Here is a 12,592-nt window from a genome sequence, read left to right on the forward strand (position 1 = left end):
TTTGGTGCTGTGCCTGATCCCTATAGTTTGATTATCTGTCCCCTGCTCCCACAGAGTACTGTGTTGCACCACTCTGATCGTTTCAGTGGATAAAAAGATTCACCATCCTGCAGCCTTACCAACTCCCCAGCAGTTCTCCACTTCTCTGGTTTCCACCACCTCTAGACTAGGCAAATTTTCCCTGTCCTCATTTTTTTTTTTTTTCTCAGAACTATGAATTTTGTTCTCATGATTTTGTTCTCCTGGCTTTGCCTCTACTCTGGTACCTGGATTCCATTACCTCAGCTTGCGCACTTGTACTCTACCAGCTTTAATTAATGCTTAGATATTTTGGGACTTGATATTTGGAGGTCTTTCTCAGGAACCGGTATTACATGTTCCATAAATTAGTCTGCCTTTGATTACAGAATGTTTAATGTGCCTGAATTTTTATTTGGTTTTCAGAGTTCTATCACTTGAAATATAACTATCCTTTTTCTCTTCTGTTTCTTGGTTTGGGGTGAAAAATCCACCCCGTATAGCCCATCATCTTATTGTGTCTGAGGCTGCAAAACACATGAAACACAGGTACTTGTTTTGAGTTTTTTTACCTTCCCTCCTCTAATAAGGGAGGGAAAAGCTTCCATTTCACTTTTTACAACAATTGTAAACAGGCCCTAATAATAACCAACTTCTGTCTTCCACTGTTTTTTTTGTCTGTGTTTGCTTTTCACTGGAAAATCTGCATTTCCAGTAAGCTTGGATCTATTGCTTGGATACCACCCCCATGGCTGAACTGCTTCTTTTCCTACAGGTTACTCTTTATTTGGGGACTTCCGTCTCTTTAGACTTGTGCCTAGAGCTAGACTAAGGATTTATATCAAGATGTTTTCCTAGTTTGAGATGAAGCTTTTGTTTAAATGTTTAAACTCACTGTAGTAAGTCCATTTAATAAACAATAAAGATGCTTTGACTGATGTTAACTAGGGCCATTCCTAGCCTATTCATGCTCACAATAAAAAGACAGACAAGGACATTCAGACGAAGTCATAAGGTGACACGGCAACATGTTGAAATGTATTGTGTCTATTATTTATCTGGTTCTTTGCAAGCTAAATGGTCATTTTGGTGTATTTATCTTCCACTGGATTTTTTCTGTGCAGTTACATTAAAGTGCTAATGCAATTACCCTGGAGAAATAAAAATAACCACAATATCTTGAGGGTGTTTATCTATAGCAGCAGCTACATGCTCTTTAATCCATTAAGTAAGCAAGATGCAGGAGAGAGAGAGAAAGCCATTCAGACTCAGATTCCTATTTTTCACAATGAAACTTGTGAGCTTGAGCTCGCTCGGCGAGTACCAAAAGTAGCTCAACAAAACGGGCTTTCCTTGAGCACTTCCATTATTCACATGATGCATCACCTTACATAATGCAAAGCGTGCACGTCATGCCACTGAGTGCAGTGCACACGGATGCTAGCGGGCAAATATTTCCACCGGGACAGTAGTACCAAGTGTTTTAAAGGCAAAGTCAGGCTGAAGGCACTGATTTTTTTCAATGGGAAAGTCTAGAAAATCTTAGAAAATTGTTTGGAGGGTATGATGGAGGGATTTCGATATGATTAGAATGGCAGAGATGGCCTTTGAAAATTGGTGTTAATGCACACCTCTTTTCCTTTTTGAAGATGGAAATACTGTATTATCTTGACAGCTGCAGTGACTTTGGGTACTTGGGGTACCCACCTCACCACCTCTCTGGTTTCAGCTGGGGTAGAGTTAATTTTCTTCCTAGTACCTGGTGTAGTGCTGTGTTTCGGATTTAGGATGAGAATAATGTTGGTAACACACTGATGTTTTAGTTGTTGCTGAGCAGTGCTTACACTAAGTCAAGGACTTTTCAGCTTCTCATACTGCCCTGCCAGCAAGAAGGCTGGGGGGGCACAAGAAGCTGGGAGGGGACACAGCCGGGACAGCTGACCCAAACTGGCCAAAGGGATACCCCAGCCCATGTTATGTCATGCTGAACAATAAAACTGGGGGGGTTGGCGGGGGGGCGGGGGTGGCCCGCTGCTTGGGTACTGGCTGGGCATGGGTCAGCAGGTAGTGAGCAATTGCGTTGCGCATCACTTGTTTTGTATATTCTGTTATCATTATTATTGTTGTTTTCCCTTCCTTTTCTCTCCTGTTAAACTGTCTTTATCTCAACCCGTAAGTTTTACCTTTTTTCCAATTCTCTCCCCCATCCCAGCGGGGGGCAGCGAGCGAACGGCTGTGGGGTGTTTCGCTGCCTGCTGGGTTAAAGCACACGACCACCCGCAGCTCCATCCAGGGCCAGCAGCTCTCTGGAGCACTTGACCAGGTGCTGCCATCTTTGCTTAGTGGAGTTATCCTTTGCTGCTGTAATCACTTAGTCTCAGTCCCAGCTCTTTCATTTGAAAACACCATTTGTGCCTCCCTTTGCTAATCTGCATGCATGTGAACCCCCTTGGCTGCAGCATTGTTATTTTTATTGCTCTGTGTTCCCTGCACATGGGATTAAAGTCTGTCACAGCCTCCAGCTGCACAGTATTTCGTTCAAGCTATAAAGTATTGCTTTTAACACTAACGCTCCCAAACTTAACCCGTATTTTTGGTCACAGTGGTAACCATCACACATATAATTTAGGAAGTCATCTTTCAGATGATGGTATGAATACTAGTGTACTGTGACTCCTTTTGACTACTGATCGTATAATAATTACTGTTTTCAAAAAGGGATGATTGAACCTGTGTAAACAGAGTTCTTTGCTTCCCTGGAAACCCATCATTTTGAAAAATAACCAAATATTGTTTGATTATTACAAATCATATTTTAAAAAGAAGTTATTTTCTTTTAAGTGATCTGGCACTATGCAAATTTAGATTTTAATATAATGAAACTGTACTACATCCTCAGTACCATCAGACTCATGGCTTCTGCAGCCTGTACCCTCTATATGAAAAAGTAGTGTCATGATATACAATAAATAGGCAACCATTTCTCTCAGCAGTGAAGTATTGCTACTGATGGGTGTATTTCACTGTGAGCAGGAAGACTACACGAACCTTTAGGACAAGCATTGAATGCTACCTCCAACAGAAATTGCATGGGGAAGGCAGGCAGGTTGAAGCACTGATTACCTGAGGATATGGGGATTTATTCTGTATGGAAGATGGCAACAGGTCCTGATAGTGCAATCTTTTCCAATGCAATGACAGGTCAATGGTTCAGCTGTAAATACAGTTTCTGGACCATCAACGATATGACCCAGACTTTCCTAGAGAAACATTAACCAGTCTGATCTTTGGCTTAAGAGATCCAAAGGTCTCTTAAGGTGTCTTGTGCTTTCAGGCAATGCTCTGAGAGTTGTAGCATTAAGAAGAACAAGAGGCAGCAGAAGCAATAATGAAAGCAGTGACAGAGATATAGGCTTACAAAACCAGGAACACTATTTTTCTTGTTTAGTAGATCCAGCTACTAAATCCAGGAATCCTGGTCAGGCATGATTTAGCACCTATTTTTTCTCTCCCAAGATTAGCACTAAATGATGCAGTATAAATATTCAATCACCCCTCTTTTACACTGTCTCCTCTTGACTATGACTTTTAGATTTGCATTCACCATATACCCTTGGTTCAGTGAGCAATACCTCAGCAAGTCAAGCTCCCTGCTTGTGACCTTCTTGTGGCACCACAGGCTATGTGGCTATGTTCTCCTCTGCACATAGCGTCCCTCTCTTGAACAGAAAAGTACCGAGCTGCAGCTACGGTAGCGTTGCTCCAGAAACCTTTATCTTGGTCTGTCTCCTCTGTTCACCTCTCAAGCGCACATCACTTGTGTGGTGAGTTCTCCAGGGGAAATCAACAGCAGTGCAGCTCCAGCAATTAGGGCTCTGCAGCAAAAGTACTGCAGCGACATGGTCCCTCTGTGTAGTGCCCTCGCTCTATATCTAATACACAATATTCAAAAGTAGAAGGGAGGTTTCTGCAAGCTTTTCTTAGAGAGAGGATAACTGGGCCTTACATGAACTTTAGCTGGACTACTAGCACTTTGTGACTGATAAGATACGCAACACCGAGTACTTACTTGGACTGGTTTTTGTAGTTGTATGGCATCAGCTTTCCGGTGGCAGCATAGTAATATTGGTCATATCTTCTAGAGATACCCTGAATTTTTCTTTTTATGTTCAGTTTAGTATATGTGTAAATATGATTATTTCTACAACAGAAAGTATCCAGAAACGAAGGCTCTCTTCTACTGCTTGATATCGTAGCTCTGAAAGTGAACAATTTATTACATTGCAAATCCTCTATCCTAATTTTGCTGTGTAACGTGAACTGTGGTTTTTGCTTTGATTTTGAAAGCTACTAATTCCCTTTACAGTGTACAAAATCCACTGAAAACATCTGCATCTTATAATCACGTAACTTTACAGAGCTTGATCAAAGTCAGAGGACCGTTACAGCTCAAAAGCTGCTCAGGCAATGTTTTTGTTCTGGGAAATCAGGTCCTGAAAAATTTAAATCCCGGTCTCATTTTATTTAAATGAATACATTTCATTTCTCAGCCACCAGTACCAACCAGTGAGCTGCACACTAAGCTCATTTCTTTCTCCATCACTGATTTTATTACCTCCACAACTCACCCATAATCTGGATCTATCAGCTGCTATCATATTGCTTCTGATATGCTACACGTTAAACTGTGTAAAAGATTTCAGGCCCGTGGCTCTTCTCCAAGCAAATAAAAAGAAACCAATGAAAAACATTTTTTCATTCATAGCTATTCATACTCCACTAAACAGGGCTCAGGACATCATGAGGAGCAACACTGCAGGTTGACGGTTCAGGAATAAATACCATACCAATAAAAATGCATTTCATTATACATACCAAATTTTGTTGGAATGCACTCATCTGAAAGATGACACAATGTGGGATTTCCTGTCTCAAGGCAATACTGTCTCAAGGCATCAACACAAAAAGGAAGCCTATGGAGGGTAGAAGCAAGGACAGGTAGCCTGGGAGGAATACAGAGAAATTGTCTGAGCAGCCAGGGATCAGGTTAGGAAAGCTAAAGCCCTGATAGAATTAAATCTGGCCAGGGACATCAAGGGCAACAAGAAAAGCTCCTACAGGTACATCTGTGGTAAAAGGAAGACTAGGGAAAATCTGGGCCCTCTCTGGAAGGAAATGGAAGACCTGGTTACCCGGGACATGGAGAAGGCTGAGGTACTCAATGACTTTTTTGCCTCAGTCTTCACCGGCAAGTGCTCCAGCCACACCGCCCGAGTCACAGAAGTCAAAGGCAGGGACTGGGAGAGTGAAGAACCACCCACTGTAGGAGAAGATCAGGTGCAAGATCATCTAAGGAACCTGAAGGTGCACAAGTCCTTGCAGATGATGAGATGCATCCGCGGGTCCTGAGGGAACTGGCGGATGAAGTGGCTAAGCCACTACCCACCGTATTTGAGAAGTTGTGGCAATCCGGTGAAGTTCCCACTAACTGGAAAAGGGGAAACATAACCCCCATTTTTAAAAAGGGAAAAAAGGAAGACCCAGGGAACTACAGGCCAGTCAGTCTCACCTCTGTGCCCAGCAAGATCATGGAGAGGATCCTCCTGGAACCTATGCTAAGGCACACAGAAAATAAGGAGGTGATTGGTGACAGCCAACATGGCTTCACTAAGGGCAAATCGTGCCTGACAGATTTGGTGGCCTTCTACCACAGGCTTACAGTGTTGATGGATAAAGGAAGAGCAACTCACGTCATCTACCTGGACTTGTGCAAAGCATTTGACACAGTCCCACATGACGTCCTCGTCTCTAAATTGGAGAGACACGGATTTGAAGGATGGACCACTTGGTGGATAAGGAATTGGCTAGTTCAAAGAGTTGTGGTCAACAGCTCGGTGTCCAAGTGGAGAGCAGTGACGAGTGGCATTCCTCAGGGGTCGGTATTGGGACTGGCACTGTTTAACATCTTTGTAGGCGACATGGACAGTGGGATTGATGGCACCCTCAGCAAGTTTGCCAACACCACCAAGCTGTGTGGTGCAGTCGACCCGCTGGAGGGAAGGGATGCCATCCAGAGGGACCTTGTCAGGCTTGAGAGGTGGGCCCACGCAAACCTCATGAAGTTCAACAAGTCCAAGTGCAAGGTCCTGCACATGGGTCAGGGCAATCCCAAGCACAAATATAGACTGGCTGATGAGTGGATTGCGAGCAGCCCTGAGGAGAAGGACTTGGGGGTGTTAGTTGATGAGAAGCTCAACATGACCCAGCAATGTGTGCTTGCAGCCCAGAAAGCCAACCGTATCCTGGGCTGCATCACAAGAAGCGTGACCAGCAGGTCAAGGGAGGTGATTCTCCCCCTCTACTCTGTTCTTGTGAGACTCCACCTGGAGTACTGTGTTCAGCTCTGGAGCCCTCAGCACAGGAAAGACATGGACCTGTTAGAGGGGGTACAGAGGAGGGACACGAAGATGATCAGAGGGCTGGAGCACCTCTCCTATGAAGACAGGCCAAGAGAGTTGGGGATGTTCAGCCTGGAGAAGAGAAGGCTCCGGGGAGACCTTATAGCAGCCTTCCAGTACCTAAAGAGGGTCTACAAGAAAGATGGGGGGGCAGTCTGTATCAGGGAGTGTAGTGATAGGATGAGGGGTAATGGCTTTAAACTGAAAGGGGGGAGATTTAGATGAGATATTAGGAATAAATTATTTACTGTGAGGGTGGTGAGGCACTGGAAGAGGTTGCCCAGAGAAGTTGTGGATGCCCCATCCCTGGAAGTGTTCAAGGCCAGGTTGGATGGGGCTTTGAGCAACCTGGTCTGGTGGAAGGTGTCCCTGCCCATGGGAGTGGAGTTCGAACCAGATGATCTTTAAGGTCCCTTCCAACCTAAACCATTCTATGATTCTATGATTTCCTATGCTCCTGTCCACCCCATTCTCCCTATATTTATACAGGACCAGGCTACCAAATATACATGCACTTTCCTTGGGAGGTTTGGAATGGGGGTAGCACAAGCCAACCATGGAAAAAAGCAAGCATAAGGATGGGCCATAAGAATGTACAACATGAAACTGCTGTTCATGCTGGGGACAGTACTGTGTATTTTGTGGGGTCATTTAGCAAAGAGAATACAAGAGACTACTAGCGATGCCATCAAAATCATCCATTTTGCTGATTTATGACATCATTGCACATACTAAAACTCTCTTGCTTTCTCTTTCTCACTACAGTTTTACCCTCAAACTTGAATTGCCGATCTGATTCACTGTCCCGTAAGCTGATGACTCTTTGCTCCGCAAGCCATTCATGCGCCGCACGGACTCGACGCTTTCATTCCCAACAGTCATAGTCTGTGCCTGTCCCCAGAGTGTCAGCATAGATAGCAGCAGCAAGAATGAGAATAGCACAGTGGTAACACGACGACACACATACACAACACGCAAAGAGAAGAATGGCTCAGTTAGAGAAGACCATCATGCAAAACAATGTGAATCACTTTCAAGGCAAAATAAACTAAGAAAATTGTGAGAGGCAAACTCAAGTAAAGAGGTGCAGAAAACACCTCCTAACTAGATGGCCTTAGTAACATCATTCCCTGTTTTGAAATTAGTGCAACCAGATTCATAGGAAAAGTGAAAGCAAGGCTGTGCAGGTGGATAGGTGTCTCTTACTCCAGCAGAATATTTCCTTGTATTTAATTAGGGCACTAGCCATTTTGCAAAGAATTCATGTACCAACTGGCTTAGGATAAACACGGGTCTTCTGGTGATTTGGTTTTAAATAACTTTCTTTTAATAGTCACCAGAATAATCATTCCCGCAGCAGATGAATGACCACTTCCATGGACCAAAACCTCATAATTTTGGAGTGACGCCACTGGATACTGTTACTTACCAATAGTGGCTTCTTGCCCATTTGTTCATCTCTAAAGAAGACATTGTATCCAAAACTGAAATTACAGACCCCATAAAGCAGCTTCTGCTGCTGCCATGGTGTGTTTGGAAACAAAAGCTTCCAGTGGCAGCGCATCTGGCATGCGTGCCTGCAGACGGGCAAGCATTTCTGCTCTCTTCTGTAATCTAATCTTAATGGGAATCTCAATTCACCTGACAATAATATTAAACCAGAGAACAGCACTGGATTGCTTCCCAGAGCATCCATCAAATATTACATCAGCTACAGAACATTTATTAGACAGGCCTGTCAAAATACAAATGCCCTGTGCCATTGTTGTCATCCCTCTTGTAAAGGAAACCATTATTTGTAGCTTGAAGCACTCGCGCAGCTTGAGCAAATATTTACTTCACCTAGCAAATGCATATGTACAGCATAAACCTACAGGTTTCTACTGATACTGAAAACCAGTGACAGATAGAGGAAGGATGAAGCCTTTATAGTTGTGGGAATTATCATAACTGAACTAAAATTCAATTTAATGTCTATTCTTGCCTTTCCATTTATGAAAGAAAAAAATCAGGAAAGATGGACAGACTTCCTAAAAATATTTCTAGACTGTCAGCTAGGTTAAAAAAAAGCCTCTCTTCTACATTTCAGTCACTGGGATAAAATGATGTGATAATGATACTCACAAATAGGCCCTTTGTTAAAAATTTGAAGTTTGCATCAGTAACAAACTGTGGAATAGTAGAATCGAGAGAGGAAATTCTCCTAATCCTTCTCTTTTTTAAAGTGGCCATGTTTCCTGGTTTCAGCTGGGAAAGACACCAGCTGCTGGTGGTTTAAAAGTGAGGGCAGAACTGCCAATCACTCTGCAGTGGGCTACCCTAAGGAGTCTCCCATTTTAGCATGACTAGCTAGGGTAGCACTAGAAAAGACAGGTTTCAGGCATGTGCTGATGTCAGCACATCTGGATGATGTCAAGGAAATAATATCGGTCCTCTATCTATGTCATTGCTTCCAATGGTTCCTTATTCACTGGCGGTTTCCACATAGTAGCCCAATAATTGTAAAGGTACACCTGCCTCAACAATTGCAAGAAGAGAATAAAATTCTTGGAACCGGTGACCAACCTATTGACATTTATCAGTAACTTCATAAACTGCAAATAAACCCAGTGGCCAGTTATCAGCTTTTTATCAAGGAGTAAATAACTCAAAAGAAAACTTTAGGATGAGACTCTCCTGGCAAGAGCAAGAAGAACTGAGGTGACAAATCAACTGCACATCAGCATGCCCTGATGGGCAGACTCAGTCACCCCAAGTAAAGAGCAGCTGTACCTTGTTTTGTCGTCTTTGCCTTCTTCGAAGCCTCAGAAACTCCTTGTGCTGCCGTGAAACAAAGTTGACTGCTGCATATTCCAGTAATGCAGCAAAGACAAAGAGAAGGCACACGGCCATCCAGATGTCGATAGCTTTTACATAGGAGACCTACAAAGAAATAGGACACAGCATGTTATATTTCAAAATTCTTCATAAGCTGACGATATTGATGTGAAAAAATAAACACATTTCTGCACAGCAAGAGTTCCAGTTGTTCAATGAGGTGGGTTTTTTCTTGTTTTGTGTTTTGGTTTGTTAGTCTATTGGCTTATAACAAATAAATAATCCAACTATTAATGGAAATCTGTGTTCACAAAGAATACACAAATTATGAGCTGCTGCCTTTAGGAAAAGAATCAGGATTAGTCTAACAAAATACAAGTGCTCTTGTAATCACAATCACAGCTTCTCAGAAAGAATACAAATACAGGGTGTGATACAATACTTATTCAAAACCAACTCTATAAAGTTTATAGTTATCACCTTTTTCATCTTTTATGAACCAATTACCATATTGATTAATTAGCTGTGTTTGGTATCTATAACCTCAAAGTAAACTCAGGGTACTGTATCCTATGGGTTGATATGACTTTACTAATTAAATATTTGACCCTATTTGCTTGACCTTTATCCAACAACTCTATAAGAAAAATAAATCTTCATAGATATTATCTGCTAGCAATACCTAAATACCAGATGCCTCTGTTCTGGTAAAAGCCTATTCTGATCTGAATTGACTGGTCCACAAAAAAATATTGCAGCGCTGCAATGTCACAAGATTTTTATCATACTACCCACACTGGGCCGAAAAGTAGCCAATTAATGAGCTACACACTATGCATATCAAAGGTACATTGTCCTCCATAGCTGTATTTGGTCTCTGCCTTTCTTTGTAGTCTTGCAGTTTCTAAGCAGAGATCTTATGATTAGGCAATAACAGGTTGTCTCTTTTGTTTATCAGGTATTACATCCAGGGTAGCGTTAAAATCATCTGACTTTTAATGTCTACAACATACATGTGAGCTAGTTGCCTAAACTACTTTGATATAAATAAGTCAAGGAATGAAGAAGAACAGGCAGTTCTGGGATGCAATGTATCTGAACTGTTTCAGGTATCTTCTCTAGGATGAGATGAATAACACCCAAATAGTGCTGCTTCATCTTCATGTCTGTAAAGAGGAGCTTAGAACCACTGTCTAAGCATAGACACATGGGGCTTTAGTCAGTTGTCTAAATAAAAGCATCACATACTGCCACATTAGGTACCTAGCCTCCATTTGCCAATCCAGCAGAGCACAAATCTCCAGTATCATACTAACCAGTCCTCTGGAGATGTCTCGGATACCCAAGGTCACCTCAAGTGGCACCACCATACAACTGAATCAAGATAAGCAAAATGGATCGTACCTAAATCCTGAAAAATTGTAATCAAAGGTATTTAACATCTGAATAATACCCTGCCAGCCAAACATTTGAATGCAATCAAAACATACAGTGGACTGAAAAGAGTGCAGAAAAGGATGTGTTGTTCATCTAACACTCTAATGTTTAGCAGACCCAATCTCCACCTCGAAAACTCCACCTCTACCCTTTGCATATACTATTCAAAATGACCTTGCTCTTATGGTAATGGCTACCATTTCATGATGAAGGGAAGCACACCCGTTTCAGTAGGTTTTGCTCCTGTTTACCATGTGCTTGAATAGCATCACTTTTCAAAGTCTAGAGAACATTTTTTGTTAACGTCAAACAGAATATACTTCACTATGTGCTCCAGCAAGCAATATGAGCAGAGGAACTGGCATCTAAAGCATGGCAGAAAGGATACAGAGCTCCATCCTGCAGGTCCTGAACACTGAGCGGGACATTCTAGAGGAGCCGAGTACTGTTATTCAGCCTGCATCATGGGAACATACATTTCAGTAGCTGAGGCTATAGTGCAGCTCCACACTGCAATGCCCACAATACAACATGCATAAGCTGAGATGGAAGAGGAGGATTTAGCAGGCAAAGGTGACGCTATGAATCTGTGCCTTTCAGTTATATACCAGCAGGTATGCATTTCTCTCTCCCACACATAAAAAATATTTTACAAGTCGCATCTTTACTGAGCAGCTGTGAAACCCAGTGAAAACTCGACTACGTCCCAGACACTCTGTGCCACAGGCTGAGGCGCAGTAGGAATCAAGTCACTGTAATTTGTGTAAAATGCAGCTGAGTTTAGATTGTTTGTTACCTGCCTTGAAGGGGCAGCTTGTTTTCCTTTACAAATGCCCTTAGGAGATGTATTAGAAATGCATAAACAGCTGGACTGTGGTGCCAGAGACAGCACAATGCAGGGAGCCGAAGTCACAAGAATCAGCGTTTCCAGCTGTGCAAATCCTGTCCTAGTGGGCTTAAAGCAGGGAGGGCAAAATAATAAAGGAAGCCCTGAGTTAGCTTTCCTGCCACTTACACAGTGCTGCCATAAATGGCATCCACACAATTGCTGAGCCAGCTGGATTATTTTAACTCCAGCCTGCTGGGCTGGAATCAGAGGATCACGATATACTTGGCAGGTGTGTAACTTGTTTTATTGTTTAGCCATTGCCACACCATGGCACAGCTTTAAATGAGAAAACAGAAAGCAGTTGCTTCCAACAACACATTAAAAATAAATAAATGGAAAAGTCCTGCAATGAGTGAAAGCTGACCCCTTTGTTTCCAAATCACTTTATGTAATTTTATCTATGTATCCCCAGTATGTACAAAATTGTGCTGCTAAAAGCCTAAAAACCCGTGCAATTTTCTAGTCACCCCTATGCATGGAAAATTATGTGGATCTATTACACCAAGCCTAGGAAGGCCTCACCTGGTACACGTTTCCAAAGAAGTCCTAAAGTGAGTGCCCAGGTTTTAGACCAGCACTTCGGTATCTAAAGCATGCACAATGCAAAGTTTCAGTGGATTTTAGGGTCTGTGTCTGCTTTAGCTGACTTCAAGCTGTGTCTTCCTTCAACGAGGAGATGGTCACATCTACCAGATCGCAGACCGATCTGAAGTGGACCTCTCTCAACCACCCCTGCTGAAGCTGTTCCACCTTGTATGAAAACACTTAAAAGTACATTGGCTTGGGGGCTGGGAACAGTCTCCCCTTCCTAGATGCAAATCCTAAGCAGTGGAATATGAAGTCGTTCTCTGCCTCTGTGTCCCAAACACATGCAGGGAGTGAGAAGGCCCTATCACAGAGTATTTCATGGTGCTTGAACAATTTCTTCAGTGAGATGAGCACAGAAAGGATGTGAATTTGATCTGCACATTCC

At 42.7% G+C, this 12,592-nt stretch overlaps 1 protein-coding gene across 6 annotated transcripts in view; it reads right to left on the bottom strand.

Moving 5' to 3' along the window:
* The window catches only part of GLRA2 (glycine receptor alpha 2), a 136,763-nt gene that overhangs the window by 22,596 nt on the left and 101,575 nt on the right, over positions 1–12,592 (bottom strand). For 4 of the 6 annotated variants that reach the window (XM_052773984.1, XM_052773987.1, XM_052773982.1 and 1 more), the window contains exons 8-9: positions 9,249–9,398; positions 7,248–7,367 (exon numbers count right to left, since the gene is read on the bottom strand). In XM_052773984.1, coding sequence (XP_052629944.1) covers positions 7,248–7,367; positions 9,249–9,398 — 270 coding nt within the window. The remainder of the gene's footprint in view (positions 1–7,247; positions 7,368–9,248; positions 9,399–12,592) is intronic. The other 2 variants (XM_052773986.1, XM_052773985.1) reach the window with 1 other exon arrangement.

This window comes from Harpia harpyja, chromosome 22 (genome assembly GCF_026419915.1).
Source record: "Harpia harpyja isolate bHarHar1 chromosome 22, bHarHar1 primary haplotype, whole genome shotgun sequence".
Taxonomy (NCBI): Eukaryota; Metazoa; Chordata; class Aves; order Accipitriformes; family Accipitridae; genus Harpia; species Harpia harpyja.